The sequence below is a fragment of the Notothenia rossii genome, assembly GCF_949606895.1.
Source record: "Notothenia rossii genome assembly, chromosome: 12".
In the NCBI taxonomy this organism is placed as follows: Eukaryota; Metazoa; Chordata; class Actinopteri; order Perciformes; family Nototheniidae; genus Notothenia; species Notothenia rossii.
Window position 1 is genome coordinate 22,229,340 of NC_136911.1, and position 16,585 is coordinate 22,245,924.

The 16,585-nt window shown below is 42.3% G+C and overlaps 2 protein-coding genes across 2 annotated transcripts in view; one reads left to right on the forward strand and one right to left on the reverse strand.

Annotated features, from left to right (window-relative positions):
• Positions 1-16,585, reverse strand: part of acad11 (acyl-CoA dehydrogenase family, member 11) — a 33,695-nt gene that overhangs the window by 11,257 nt on the left and 5,853 nt on the right. The window contains exons 10-13 of the mRNA XM_079661460.1: positions 16,326-16,403; positions 15,305-15,443; positions 14,077-14,184; positions 13,301-13,399 (exon numbers count right to left, since the gene is read on the reverse strand). Coding sequence (XP_079517586.1) covers positions 13,301-13,399; positions 14,077-14,184; positions 15,305-15,443; positions 16,326-16,403 — 424 coding nt within the window. The remainder of the gene's footprint in view (positions 1-13,300; positions 13,400-14,076; positions 14,185-15,304; positions 15,444-16,325; positions 16,404-16,585) is intronic.
• On the forward strand, positions 1,290-5,454 carry ackr4b (atypical chemokine receptor 4b). Its single transcript, XM_079661463.1, has 2 exons — positions 1,290-1,498; positions 4,130-5,454. Exon 2 carries the CDS (start codon positions 4,141-4,143, stop codon positions 5,236-5,238), a length of 1,098 nt encoding a protein of 365 aa, XP_079517589.1. The 5' UTR covers positions 1,290-1,498; positions 4,130-4,140; the 3' UTR covers positions 5,239-5,454.

Below are 16,585 nucleotides of genomic sequence, written 5' to 3' on the forward strand. Positions count from 1 at the left end.
TTCTCACAAGAGAGCCGCATGAGAGTCCCTGAACTCTCTCATGAACTAATTTTAGTTCCAGCTCTTTTTGGTGTGAACGCGACATTTCGGAACTATATCGGAACTAAAGTGGGAAAAGTACTCCGGTGTGAACGCGGCTAATGGTGTTCTAGGAGGAGATTCAGGTGATAAGGGGGGGGGGGGGGGGGGGGGGTTTACCTTGGTTGCTGATTGGCTAATGGTTACACAAGACGAAACATCGTTATGACATCATCAAGTGGCCAAAATCTGATCAGCTCATTTTCAGACAGGTTTTTATAGAAATGGATCAGAGTCTCTTTCCACAGAGGGGACACATGTTGATGTAGAAGAGACATGAAGAAGAGGGGACACATGGATAGATGACCTTTAAAAAAAGACCTCCACCTAAGAGCCACACTGAGGGGAAGCTTGTTTGGCTAGCGGCACGGAGGGATTGCCTGTGAACTTTACATAACATTTGTCGGTCCCTGGTACGAGGTGAACATCGGTCAGGCCCCAGCACGTACTGTCACACTGGAATGAAAACCAAACCTCAGCCCAGTGATCCGTCTTCCAGGGAATGTGACATTCAAATATTCTAGAAAAACCTGCACGTTAGGGTGACGTGTGATACAAACACAAACGCCTTTTTCCCTTGCCAAAAATGTCTGACTTTAAAAACACATATTTTATGGGAGCATACTTTTCTGTGACTTTTTAAGGTCACCAAGTTATTTTTGCTTCGTTTATTTCTCAGAAAATGCATGTGAGTAAAACAGAGGGAGATACAAAGTAGTTAAGGAAGTTGAAAAAGGAACCGTGTTCACTAGAAAAACCACAGGAGGAAACCAAAACACTGAATTTCCTTTCTAGTTAAAAGCCACGTTAGTCCACTGAAATTACTAATGTGAGAGAGGTTGGTAAATAATATACACAACACACAATGCCTACATTCCAGTGAACAATAAGCTGTTTAAATGGGACTAACATTCACATCCAAATGGGAATGTTATTCTATGCATCGTAGAAAAGGGTTTTCACCGGCACTCCCTGACAGATTAGAACTTTATCTGAGATTAAGAAACTGCTTCTCTCTGTGCGCTGCTCTGCACGGCAAATTACAGACAGTGACGATGTGTTGTTTATGCCTTTATCCTGCATAATAGCTCAGTCTTAAAACCACAGAGACAGACAGACAGACAGACAGACAGACAGACAGACAGACAGACAGACAGACAGACAGACAGACAGACAGACAGACAGACAGACAGACAGAGAGACACACACACACACACACACACACACAGACACACACACACACACACACACACAGGCACAGCTACGTGGTGGAGGTGATGTCAGAGTGTCAGCAGAGTGGGTGGAGAGTCACTTCAGTCCTCTGCTGCTCAAACCTCTGCTCAGGACTAACCAGCTGGTAGTTTGGGATTAAAGCAGGATATCAACGACTCTACAAACTCCACAGAGAACCACAAACAAGGTAGGAATAAGTTCTTAACTTTAACTAACACTTTATTCCTTCTTCTTACTGTTATCTTTTCCATAACTACAAAACAAACGGTTACTAGAAGAACGTAAAACATCTTGGAAAGTATTTGCTTCTGTATATGAGCTACATTGTGTGATATGACTCTTAACTCCAAGTTAATATATTAACTTCAAATGCATTTTACATTTGACTTAAACACCTCAATAATAACGAAGCACTGTGTCTTGTTTTTCCGGTAGTCAAGGTTCGTTTACTGTAAACCTCACAGTCAAAGTCCTGCATTTTATGACATTATAATAACCGTAGTGAAGCGAAGATAACAAATTAATTTGTTTTCAGCGCCTCAGTGCTATTGCTTGCTTTGTTAAAACAAGATTTGTGGTTTTTCGAGGCTACCATGTAAAAATAGAGGCATTTTGAAAGTTGTTTTAAGTTGTTTTGAAATACAAAGTGCCATGTCTGATCCGAATGAGACAGAACATTCACATCACAACCAAAACCATTAGAAAACAAACTGGATGGATCTGTTCAGCCTTTGCAGACCATTGACATGCACTCAAACCTATAGACCACACTGCAGGGAACAGGAACCCCCAACAAGCAGAGCAGGGTCTCTTTAAGCAGGCTGAGGTCTTGAAACTAAATCATTACTCATCATAGGTTTATTTAACTAATGAATGATGTATCCAACCTGTTATTCAGGCTATTTAGCTCCAGGAGACAAATAAGTAAAACAGCCTAATTAGAAACATGCATCAACACATCAGGCTGCTCTCACTGTTGACAGATGGGATACTCCACATACTTCAGACCGTGAACAGCTGCTTCTCCCAAAGCCAAGGTAATCACTCCTTATATAACAAACCTGGACGCCTTTCATAAAACCACTGGTGGTATGTAAGAGCGATCTGCAAAAAGGAAGGGAAATATTCCATGCATGAAACTCAGCCAGGATTCAAATCATGCGGTGCGTAATGTGTTTTGCTGAATTCCATGAATTCCACTTGTTAGTGAATCAAATAAACAACTAAATATGATGATAATATAAAATGTAAACACAGCTAGACGAGTGCTTTTTGATCAGGTCGTTCCTCAACAGGTCGTTAGATAAGTGGATACAATGATCAGCTTGTGTTATCTCAGTCCTATAGACACGACGTAGAACAGAATAGGGAGGGATGGAATCGGTGTTCCAATTACCCATTTGCTTTCGGGGAGCCCTATCTTTCACATCCTGCTACGCTCTGTTGACTGGCCAGCAGCGCGGATATGAGATGTGATACGGTGTGGAGCTGTCAAACTCGACTAACGCCGCTTACAGCCGGCCAACTAAAAGCTGTTCCGTTCACGTTGTCATTTTTAGACTCCTTCGTTTCTTTACTTGTGAATCCAAAAGCTGCGAGGCTTGACTGTTTTTATTTCGCCATATTTTTTTATTACACAGCCAGCGTTAAAAAAATATCAATATGAAAATGTCAAATACCGCGCCGGCATCGCCGCCGTAACTATAGCAACGTAAGTAGCGTAAAAAATGCAGCGCTGCCACGTACAGATGGCAACACCCAGACATATTCACAAATATAAAACACATATTCAGAAACTGTGATGAACAATGACTATTATTTCAAGAACTTGTATTTACAGAAACTCAACATTTCTAATCTCTGTGACACAAATATGCACGATTCTTTTGGGCCCCCCCTATTTATCTCAAAGTCGGCCTTCAGGGGAACCCCCCCCCCCCCCCTATTTAGGAGAGCCAAGCTCCCCCTGGTTCCCCCCCATTACAAACAGTGGATGAACCCCTCTTTAATGGTCACACATGCAGAGCACACACAGCGAAATGTGTTCTCTGCATTTAACCCATCCTAGTACCAGGAGTCTAGCACTAGGAGCAGCGGGCAGTACAGCGCCCGGGGGGCAATGGGAGTGAGGGGGGAAGGGGGGTGCCCGGTGCCTTGCTCAAGGGCACCACGGCAGGGCAGGAGGTGAACGGGGACCTCTCCAAGTAGCAGTCCACACTCCGTATTTGAGGTCTGTTCGGGGACTACATGAGGGAGATAACTGTTTTCAAATCTCCACTGGGATATCCTGTTGAACGAACACACGCCATATACAGTCAAGGCCACATCCTGGATTTGAATCTCTCGAGACCTAAGCTGCACTTTCCTGTCATCCTCATACTTCCTGTCAGCCTTGCCTTTGTCTCGAAAAATACGACATCAAGAAAAGAAAGCGCAGAAATTGGAAGTGTTCACAGATCAGATAAGGGCTGAAAGCTGTGAAGGGATTGTCTCGTAATGCCCAGTAGATCTTATCAGCATGCTGCAAAGTATCCTCGTTCTACACGTCTCGTCCTCTCCGTGCTCCGAGGTTATTCAGGCTCACACGAGGCTCAGACAGACGCAGCTCAAGCCATTAGGGAAACCAAGCAAGGAGAAAGAAAGAATTCCCTCGTCCTGTCTTTGATAGAAAGCAGAGCGTGGCTGACTCACGTACTCTGGGTTCAAACTACAGACAAATGGGTTCAATTATAAAACCCTTATTTCATCATCATATCAAATTAAAAAGGACAACTTTGTAATTTAAGCCTTAATTGTTACTTTTTTTTTCTCTGTACAGCAAACAAAGAAATGGGGGATTACGACTACGACGAGGACGGCTCAAATGAGACGTACGATTACAGCCCTGAACACAGCGTTTGTGACAAGGAGGCGGTGCGCTCCTTCGCCAGCGTCTTCCTCCCGGCAATCTACGCCCTGGCTCTGGTGGTGGGCCTGGCTGGGAACGCGCTGGTCGTGGTGGTCTACGCCTCAAAGCTGCGTCTGCGCACCCTGACAGACGTGTGCATCCTGAACCTGGCCATCTCAGACCTGCTGCTGCTTCTGACGCTGCCCTTCTGGGCCGCAGACGCCGTGCACGGGTGGATGTTGGGCACGGCAGCCTGCAAGATCACCTCCTTCCTCTACGGTATGAACTTCAGCTGTGGGATGCTGATGCTGGCGTGTATTAGCGTGGATCGATACCGCGCCGTAGCCCACAATGCAGCAGGCAGGAGCGGACCCCGGGTTCGGAGACAGTGGCTCGTAGTGTGCGTGGTGCTGTGGGTGACAGCCGGCTTCCTTGGCCTTCCTGAGCTCATCTTCTCCACGGTGAAGCACTCCCACCACCGGATGGCGTGCACAGCCGTGTACCCGCACAGCATGGCTCGCTCTGCCAAAGCCGCCCTGGAGCTCATGGAGGTGATCCTGAGATTCTTGCTTCCTCTCTTGGTCATGGTGGTGTGTTACTGCTGGGTTTGGCGCGCGCTCAATCGGGCAGCCGGGGTGCGGAGGGAGAGGAAGTGGCGCGCCCTGAGAGTCCTGCTGTCCGTGGTGGCCGTGTTCCTGCTCACCCAGCTGCCCTACAACGTGGTGAAGCTGTGCCGAGCCATGGACATCTTCTACATGCTGGTGACGGACTGCGAGGTCAGCAAGGCTCTGGACCGAGCGGTGCAGGTGACGGAGAGCCTGGCGCTGGCCCACGCCTGCATCAACCCGCTGCTCTACGCTTTCATCGGATCCTCCTTCAGGGGACATGTGCTAAAAGCTGCAAAGCACCTCGGGCAGCGGCTGGGGAGACACCCGAGACACAGGGAGGAGCCGGCGGTGGAGATCGCTCTCAACACGCGCACGAAGACACAATCCCAGTCTGGTTCAGAGGACCAGGACACCAGCACCTTCACCATTTAAGACTCAGAACAAATCCCTTCCCTGTGAGCACCTCTACTAAATAGTATGTCTCTAGTCTGTATATATATTTACACATCATCATTATTATTACTAATATTATAATGGATGGATGTCAATTGTAATAAAAACATATGTACAGTGAGTTTATAAGCACTAACGAAGCAAAGCATTTTGTATAATATATGTATTTTGTTAAATAAAAGACATTTTCAGTGACGCATCTACCGACATCTGTTGCTATTAAACGAAGCTGAAGCTCAACACGAGCACCTCTCTGTGTCCTCACAACAAATACAACCTCACAGTCTGCGCTGCCTGCGTCTCATTCGGGTTGGGTTGGCACGGTGGGCCACAGATTAAATTAAAAAGCTATACGGCAAACAAAGAGAAACCCAACAGAGGGACTCCTCCATGTCATTGAACAGGAAACACTATTTTATAGCGGTTTATGTCCACTTTTATGGAGATGGGCGCGGTTTCTAATTCCCTAAACATTCACTTCCATATAAATGCTCTCTTCAAACTGTGAGAACATGTTGATTGTCTTCGATGAAGTCGTGTATACAGGCTTGATTAAAGCACTGTTTACTTTAGGGGGAAATATTACAGAGAGGATCAGCTAAATTGAGCAAAAGCTCCTGACCGGACCCATAAAGATCTGAATTGTTTACCATTCTTTCCATCTGCCCTACCTGTTAGTCATCCCCTCTCCACTGTGAGGGCTTACAGATCAGATGTGTGGGAGCTGAAGGACAGACTTGTTGTGTTTGCTTGGAGACTTTTCAAACTGTAGCCTAAACAATGTATTTACAGTGAGAGCAATGAGTCGGCCTGAGCAAATACAAGTATTCAAAGTGGCTCTATTGTGCTTTTTGCCCTTTCCTGTAGGGCTGAAGTACACATATGAAGCTGAACATTAGCATAATAGGTCTTCTTTAAGTTGCGTGTCACACGGCTAAATAGCTAAATAGGTAAACAAGGGACAAAGCCATAGTTACCCTCTGCTGTTTCAGTCTGCAATTGTATTTTAACTCATGTAAGTACTTTAAGAAAACCAAAATGATGATGACTATTACGTTTTCTTTTAACAAGCAACTAACAACTAATGTGAAACGTGAACCTGGTTTATTTTTAAGAGAGCATGTATGCAAATGCAGGTCTGGGAATCATTTTAGTACATTATCATGCCCACGGGGTCCTTTAAAGCTTCCACACAACAGAGCTGCCCTGATAGCATCTACAGCAGGGGGGTCAAACTCCATTTCATCGCGGGCCACATCAGCATTATGGTTGCACTCAAAGGGCCGGTTGTAACTTTAAGACTATTTAAAAATACATAAATATTTAATATATATAAATTAATGTATTATATTATATTATTGCCTCTGCATTGGATTATTATCGGATAGGGTAATAACTTCATAATTAACTACTTCTGAAAGCAGAAGTCTAGGGCAAGTCTCTTCAGTGAGAAGGTCACAAAATGATTTAAAAAGAAAAGCCAAATTCTGGAAAAACAAAAACAAAGAAGTGACATTTTGAAATAAAAAGTCAAATTCTGGGAAAAAAGTCAAATTTGAGAAAAAAAATCAAATTTGAGATGCATTGTGGGAAATATAGTTTATGGGCAACGAGCTTTTGTAAAGTAGCATGTAAACGTATAATAAACATATTATATTCTTTGCAAGCTCTTGAGGGGCCACAGAAAATGAAGTCACAGGCCGGATTTGGCCCCCGGGCCTTGAGTTTGACCCCCCTGCTCTAAAGGAAAGACCCAACACACTTTAAAACTACATCAGGCAGTGCATGTGACTTACACACAACTTTTTCATAAAGTGGATAAACCCATATTCCAGTAAACTCAATTTATGGTTGGGTTATTCCATGACAAGTTATTTAAAAAAACGACTTCAGCCTAACGGGAGAACTGCAGTGAAATACAGAGAGCGAACCAAACAGATGACAGCTCTCTACTTTCTGTGGAAGAATACAAATCTACTCAAACGCACAGATCCTCCTTGAGGGAAAATGCCCTGAAGGCTGCCAAGGGCCTAGGAGAGCGGTTTAGGAAAGACCCGTAATGAGAGACGAGCTGGCAGAGAACACTTCATTTCATACTTGGAAAAAATGACAGAGACCGTAAAAAAACATTAGCTTCAGAACTTCAATCAAAAGTTTGACGTCCCCTGTTGTGCTTTTTGGGCTTTTCCCTTTCCTGTAGTCTGTTCTATCGGTTTATGTGCAAGTAGATGCTCTGCAGAGGCTACGATCCCAAGTGACATCCCTATGGAACACTTCTATGTGATGAGGGTACTGGGCTCTGGTTTCAGACAGAGGGTGAAAAGAGGTGCTGCAGCACAGGCAGTATGAGAACAATAAAGAGCTTTCTGAACATTAAAGCATGGAGACATGTAGAGACACTACATACTGATATACACCTGAACATCAGCAGGAGAGGACTCTTTAAAGTAGAGACACTACATACTGATATACACCTGAACATCAGCAGGAGAGGACTCTTTAAAGTAGAGACACTACATACTGATATACACCTGAACATCAGCAGGAGAGGACTCTTTAAAGTAGAGACACTACATACTGATATACACCTGAACATCAGCAGGAGAGGACTCTTTAAAGTAGAGACACTGCATACTGATATACACCTGAACATCAGCAGGAGAGGACTCTTTAAAGTAGAGACACTACATACTGATATACACCTGAACATCAGCAGGAGAGGACTCTTTAAAGTAGAGACACTACATACTGATATACACCTGAACATCTGCAGGAGAGGACTCTTTAAAGTAGAGACACTACATACTGATATACACCTGAACATCAGCAGGAGAGGACTCTTTAAAGTAGAGACACTACATACTGATATACACCTGAACATCAGCAGGAGAGGACTCTTTAAAGTAGAGACACTACATACTGATATACACCTGAACATCTGCAGGAGAGGACTCTTTAAAGTAGAGACACTACATACTGATATACACCTGAACATCAGCAGGAGAGGACTCTTTAAAGTAGAGACACTACATACTGATATACACCTGAACATCTGCAGGAGAGGACTCTTTAAAGTAGAGACACTACATACTGATATACACCTGAACATCAGCAGGAGAGGACTCTTTAAAGTAGAGACACTACATACTGATATACACCTGAACATCTGCAGGAGAGGACTCTTTAAAGTAGAGACACTACATACTGATATACACCTGAACATCAGCAGGAGAGGACTCTTTAAAGTAGAGACACTACATACTGATATACACCTGAACATCAGCAGGAGAGGACTCTTTAAAGTAGAGACACTACATACTGATATACACCTGAACATCAGCAGGAGAGGACTCTTTAAAGTAGAGACACTACATACTGATATACACCTGAACATCAGCAGGAGAGCACTCTTTAAAGTAGAGACACTACATACTGATATACACCTGAACATCAGCAGGAGAGGACTCTTTAAAGTAGAGACACTGCATACTGATATACACCTGAACATCAGCAGGAGAGGACTCTTTAAAGTAGAGACACTACATACTGATATACACCTGAACATCAGCAGGAGAGGACTCTTTAAAGTAGAGACACTACATACTGATATACACCTGAACATCAGCAGGAGAGGACTCTTTAAAGTAGAGACACTACATACTGATATACACCTGAACATCAGCAGGAGAGGACTCTTTAAAGTAGAGACACTACATACTGATATACACCTGAACATCAGCAGGAGAGGACTCTTTAAAGTAGAGACACTACATACTGATATACACCTGAACATCAGCAGGAGAGGACTCTTTAAAGTAGAGACACTACATACTGATATACACCTGAACATCAGCAGGAGAGGACTCTTTAAAGTAGAGACACTACATACTGATATACACCTGAACATCTGCAGGAGAGGACTCTTTAAAGTAGAGACACTACATACTGATATACACCTGAACATCAGCAGGAGGGGACTCTTTAAAGTAGAGACACTACATACTGATATACACCTGAACATCAGCAGGAGGGGACTCTTTAAAGTAGAGGCACTACATACTGATATACACCTGAACATCAGCAGGAGAGGACTCTTTAAAGTAGAGACACTACACACTGATATACACCTGAACATCAGCAGGAGAGGACTCTTTAAAGTAGAGACACTCCATACTGATATACACCTGAACATCAGCAGGAGAGGACTCTTTAAAGTAGAGACACTACATACTGATATACACCTGAACATCAGCAGGAGAGGACTCTTTAAAGTAGAGACACTACTGATATACACCTGAACATCAGCAGGAGAGGACTCTTTAAAGTAGAGACACTACATACTGATATACACCTGAACATCTGCAGGAGAGGACTCTTTAAAGTAGAGACACTACTGATATACACCTGAACATCAGCAGGAGAGGACTCTTTAAAGTAGAGACACTACATACTGATATACACCTGAACATCAGCAGGAGAGGACTCTTTAAAGTAGAGACACTACTGATATACACCTGAACATCAGCAGGAGAGGACTCTTTAAAGTAGAGACACTACTGATATACACCTGAACATCAGCAGGAGAGGACTCTTTAAAGTGGAGACACTACATACTGATATACACCTGAACATCAGCAGGAGAGGACTCTTTAAAGTAGAGACACTACATACTGATATACACCTGAACATCAGCAGGAGAGGACTCTTTAAAGTAGAGACACTACATACTGATATACACCTGAACATCAGCAGGAGAGGACTCTTTAAAGTAGAGACACTACATACTGATATACACACGTTACTATATTTTCTTATAATAGTTCTCTATCTGTGTTTTAAATGTTTGTTTTACTTTCATGTACGCACCATGACATCAAGTCAAATTCCTCGTACGTGTAAACCTACCTGGTGATAAAGCTTCTGAACCTGATTCAATAGAAGTATGAAATTCTTCTTTGATATCAGATTGAGTGACTGGACAACGCAGAGAAACAAAACACTTCATATTATGGTTTGCCACAAAGTCAGTCCAAGGTCACAGGAAGAATGAACGACCTTGGACGTCAGCGTGCTTTCCCAACAGAGACGTGTGTTTATGCGAGCAGAGAACATTCTTACAAACCAAGGTTGTTGTTTTTTAACTGATGGAAATGTCCTTTCCAAAGAAAAGAGAAACGGAAGCTACAGACGGATGTAGACATTAGAATGATGCTTTTTCTTGTAAACCAAAGCACTTCAAGTTTTCAACGACGAGAAAGATTTTTCGTGCAGATTTTCGGGGGGAAAAACAACAACAACAGGCCACTGTTTCCCGTTGAACTGGGAGTCAGACCTCAGGCCACATCTGTGTCAGCGGAAACATCTGGAATGTCTTTCCGTCCTCGGAGAGTTAGGAGAACTCGATGAAACATTTTAAAACACTAATATGAGTTTTGGAACGGCCTAATCTTTACGATGTTTGTGACTTCCTTTGCAGAAAACTTCTCTACATCACAGTATGTTTATTAACATGTCAAAAGGGTAATACAAACCAAATGTATTTATAGAGCCAATTAGAGGCAGATATTAAACTGCACTACAAATCCAGAGTGAGTTATCCATTTAGATTCATTTGAAGGGCATGTATCTCATCAGTTAGAGGTTTAAATGCCAATTGATAAACACACACTGACTGCGTGTGACCTTTCACTGTTCCAACCAAAGCTGCTCTGAGACATCTTTTCCAGAAGGAATGAGATGAATCCATTGTTTTAACTTCTTGAGTTCACTTTAATGCCTTACATGAGTCATCTGCCCTTTTCGCGGTCAACATGTTGGGAGCTTTTACTGTAGTGCTTTGAGGCCACATCTTTATAACATTAAAAGGACGATAAACTTTGAGGATTTACTGTTTTGAAAACATTCTTTGGTTTAAGGCAGTGGTTCTCAAAGTGGGGGGCGCAGAGGCATAACAGGGAGAGACCAGGAGGAAAAATGGTTATTAAAAAAATTAAAATAAATGTAAAAAATCATATTTTGAAAAATTGTTGATTCGAAAATAATATGATACCTTATTATGTCTGGGTTTCTGTGTTTCATTACAGCTCGGCTCTGTGTGTGTGGAACGAGCCATCTTGTGTGTGCGCGAGAGGGGGAGAGAGAGAGAGAGAGAGAGAGAGAGAGAGAGAGAGAGAGAGAGAGAGAGAGAGAGAGAGAGAGAGAGAGAGAGAGAGAGAGGGACAATGTAAACATTTGAAATGTATGTTAATGTTGTTAATTATTTTGTATTGTGATGCTTTGGCAACATTGTTTAATTTAACTTTCATGCCAATAAAGCCCCTTTGAATTGAATTGAATTGAGAGCGAGAGCGAGAGCGAGAGCGAGAGCGAGAGAGAGAGAGCGAGAGAGCGAGCGCACCGGTACCGGAGATCATTGTTGTTAGCTTCTGGTGCTAGCGAGCTACGCTAACGGATATAAGGAGTTTTTTCAACAACAAAGTGGAGGAGGGTCCTCTCCTGTCAGACTGAGAGGCTCAGTGAGCTAAAGGACTCTCAGTGTTATCTCAGTGGGTCTCAAACGTTTTGGTCACCATTAATGTAAACAATTATTTCTGAGGCACACGTTTATATGATCATTATAGTTATAAAAAAATAAGAGAATAAATTAAAAACAGGTATGAAATACTATGACATTAAAAAAAGAACAAAGTTTAAAAGAGTGATTTGTAAAATATCCATAAAGAAAAAGTAAATCTGTTTACAGTTCTGTTTCAAATGGGTGTTGAGAGATGTGTCCATAGATCTCTTCATTATGCTCTCAAAGTGCACCAGATTGATGCTTTTAACTTTATACTTTTTTAACAATACTTAAAGATCTTCCCGGGGGAGCTTGCCCCCGGACCCCCCTATGTGAGGTCCACACACCACCTATAAAAATAGCAATTTACCCCTGCTTACACCTATATGCCGTGAGCTGATTATCGAGCCTTCATTGTAACAGTTGCGGGTACTTTGTGTGTGTGCGTGGGGAGTGTTGCAGTAGAACATTCAACTGTAGCGACCGGTACATTAATAGGAAACACAAAATGTTTGAGCACCCTCTATGAAACGTCAAGCTACCCCACAGCACCGCCACTGAGCCTGACTTGTGTTGGGGGGGCCGACTTTTTTTTTTCTCCAAAGGGGGGGGCCTGACAGAAAAAGTTTGAGAATCACTGGTTTAAGGGGAGTTGCCTCAATGATTTAGAGAGGTCACATTCTGCTCATGCTCAGGTGTATATCAGTATGTAGTGTCTCTACTTTAAAGAGTTCTCTCCTGCTGATGTTCAGGTGTATATCAGTATGTAGTGTCTCTACTTTAAAGAGTTCTCTCCTGCTGATGTTCAGGTGTATATCAGTATGTAGTGTCTCTACTTTAAAGAGTCCTCTCCTGCTGATGTTCAGGTGTATATCAGTATGTAGTGTCTCTACTTTAAAGAGTCCTCTCCTGCTGATGTTCAGGTGTATATCAGTATGTAGTGTCTCTACTTTAAAGAGTCCTCTCCTGCTGATGTTCAGGTGTATATCAGTATGTAGTGTCTCTACTTTAAAGAGTCCTCTCCTGCTGATGTTCAGGTGTATATCAGTATGTAGTGTCTCTACTTTAAAGAGTCCTCTCCTGCTGATGTTCAGGTGTATATCAGTATGTAGTGTCTCTACTTTAAAGAGTCCTCCTGCTGATGTTCAGGTGTATATCAGTATGTAGTGTCTCTACTTTAAAGAGTCCTCTCCTGCTGATGTTCAGGTGTATATCAGTATGTAGTGTCTCTACTTTAAAGAGTCCTCTCCTGCTGATGTTCAGGTGTATATCAGTATGTAGTGTCTCTACTTTAAAGAGTCCTCTCCTGCTGATGTTCAGGTGTATGTCAGTATGTAGTGTCTCTACTTTAAAGAGTCCTCTCCTGCTGATGTTCAGGTGTATGTCAGTATGTAGTGTCTCTACTGTGACATGTCTCCATGATTTAATGTTCAAAAATATATATTTTTGTTCTTATACAGTCAACAGAAACAGAAACAGACTTACCGCTGCTCCACCATTTCTTGCCGTCGATGACGAAGTCGTCTCCATCCCTGCGAAGTGTGCACTGCATGTTAGTTGCATCACTGGAGGCCACATCCGGCTCTGGGGAGCGGACCACAGGAAAGATTCAAAACACAACGTACAAACTGTAACTCAATTAAAGGGAAACACTCATGGGTCAGACAAACTGGTGTTTTCCGTCTTTTTCCAAATATTGTGGAGACTAAGGGTCACTAAAGGGTTAGCAGATGACTCCTAACAACGTCAATTGTTTATCAGCACAAGACGGAGGATCCTGTTCCTCGTCATCCAAACTGGTGACAAAAAGCATCACCAAAGCACAGCTGATCACCATCTGTGTTTATAAGCAGAACCATAGGGAGGTTCACACCCACGGTAATCACCTCAGCATGCCGCGGTTTCCAGGCAGCGTGGAAAGCAAAGGGGGGAAACAGGGAGAAATTACTCATAGGGCATTCGCCTTCTGCTGTTTCCATGAAGAATTTCAAAACGACAGAGCAACCGTGCAACCGGCTCATTTGAAACCAGAACTTGACTTTTTTAGAAAAAAAACAATATCATAAGAAGCAACTACACCCGCTCTTAAAAGGTACTTACAAAGAAGTGTTTCAAGATGCCTTTTCAGGCCTACACATTGTACCTTTTAACTGACATCCCTTACACGTTCATCCCTTCCTGCTAAAGCACATTGACGCGTGATATTTTGCACGTATTTGAAGCTGTTCCTTTGATGCTTGAGGACATATTTAAAGAGTTACCTGTCATACAGAAGCAGGAGCGGATCTCCCCTCTGAGCAGAGGCTCCAGCCATTTCTTCTTCTGCTCCTCACTGCCAAACATGTGGAGCACCTCCATATTGCCTGTGTCTGTGGAGAAGCAACATACAAACACTGTCTTACAGGACATCAGGGGAAAGTTGGGAAATGTATGCCCTAGAGCAGTGTTTTTCAAAGCGGGGGCCCCGACCCCCCGGGGGGCCGCCAGGGGGCGCCAGGGGGGTCACGCAAAGTTTGAGGGAAAGGGGAACGTTTTCTTTTAAAGTTACTTTTTTTAGATGTAATTAATAACTGCATATCTATCAATCTATGTGTCCTTTAATGCCAATCTTTTCATATTTTTTATTTATTAATATTTTATTTTATTTTATTTTTTTGTTTTTAAATCACACGACCGCCCTTCAAGCCAATCAGAATCGAGCTGCCGCTACTGAGAGTGAAACTGAGTATCTGCTCAGCTTTTGGATCAAGTGAGAGCTAATGAATATTTCGCTCTGCAGCTGGATGAGAGCACAGATGTATCAAATATTATTGTTTATATATGAATATAAATATGTTTATTGTTAATATTACTATTGAATATTATATATAATAATAATAATAAGGCATAAGTAGCTTTCAAAAACGCTAAAAATATATGTTAATTGTTCATATTACTGTTCAAAAAATTATATAATATTATAAAGACAGAAATCACTTTAAAAATGCTTTAAAAATATGTTTACTGTTGATATTACTTTTTAATATTGTGTCAAGAATGTTTATAATAGAAGACACAATGCATGACAAACAAAAGATAAATACAAAAAATGTTTAGAAGAATAAATGATTATTAATACAAATATATATTAAGAAAATGTATTAAGCTGTATGATGAATTTGTCATATTCTCCATCATAATGTAATGTACTTATGTACATAATGGCGGTCCTTGGCATGGCAAAGTTTGGGAACCCCTGCCCTAGAGGACCATAATCATACTGTTAAAAAAGGCTATAGTGAACAAACACAAAAATCGTTAGGATGTACAAGGGGCCGACATTAGTCACCATTTTGAGGAACATATAACTAGGCCAAATTCATCAGCAACATAGTCAAATGTAATCTATGCTGTGTCTGTAAAGTGCAAGGTCATACTGTAAGTGTGTGACTGAGAAAAAGGGAGATAATGTTGACACAATTTATCTCTAGATCTGAAACCAAGTGTTACCGGGAGCCTGGCAGTTGAAGACTTCAGGAGCGAAGAGGCAGCGCCCGGTCTCCTCTGCGATGAAGGCGTAGTCCAGCTGACTGAGGCCGCTGACTGCAGACAGGAACAGGTTATACAGTCCGGCCTGTCTGGCTCTCACCTGCACACACAGACACATGTTGTACTGACTGGAAGAGGCTTTGGGATGTTAACCTCCAACACAAGCTTTATCCATGTACAAACAAGAGAGGAAGCCTCACATGGAAGTCAAACAGAAAGAAAAAGATCTTCTTTCCATCTGATTTTATACAAACACTCCAGACGAGCATGAGAACTGTAAGGTACAGATGATGACGTGCAATGTGTTAGAGCACAAGTCAATAGAAGTGTAGAATCGATTGACAGCTTTAAAGTGGACCTATCATGCTATGTTTGAATAATATATTATAGGACCATACCTATATAAGGCTATTTATACTTTTTATTTTTCAAAATACCAAACAGATCATGCATTTTAGCCATTCCTCATTTCGCTCAGTTTAACACTGTCTTTGCATCATGGGCTGATTCTGAGAGAACAGCACCATCTACAGGCCTAGCATATGTACTACAGCATATCCAGCGCTTTCCAACGGCAATGTCCGTGGCTGTCTCCTCCTGATTGGTGGAGTTGGCCCAATAGCCGTAGCGCCACTTCTGTGACGTCATAGAAGTGTTCAAATCTGGATCAGTCTGTATCAGATCCGTTGCAGTCCCTTTTTAAGAGATTTGGGTATGGAGGGAAATAGAGAGGGTTGTGTTTTCTGACACTTGGTGAGTTCCCTGGAACACCGGGGACACATATTCATGTAGAAAAGACGTACAAAAGTGCATTTTGCATGATAGGTCCCCTTTAAGTTGAATATATTATATTTTGTTTATTGCTATATGTTGTTTGATTGCATCGCCTCCTCTGCCTTGGTAGTGTTAACCTGGACAGGTCTTGGCCACTAAATTAAGCAAAACCTTAAAATTGAATGTTAAAAAAAGTATCCTGACATACCTTTAGGTCCTCTATTATTTGTGGGGTGTGCCACCTCTGTGGAGACTGAGCGTGTTTGGTGTAGTACTCGGCAACTTCCTGTAGAAACAAAACATATTTTTGAAAAAGCATAACAATCATTTTTGTTACTCTACTCTCACTTGAGCTTGCTCTTCCTTAGTGGGAACTTTTACAAAATAAAAATGTGAACTATTTTGACTCACTTACGGTGTTAATGTAGTTATTCCTGCAGAAGGAACTAATCTGTTCAATCTGCCCAC

Coding starts and splice junctions, on each gene's coding strand:
- ackr4b (XM_079661463.1), top strand. CDS start 4,141: ATGGGGGATTACGACTACGACGAGGACGGCTCAAATGAGACGTACGAT.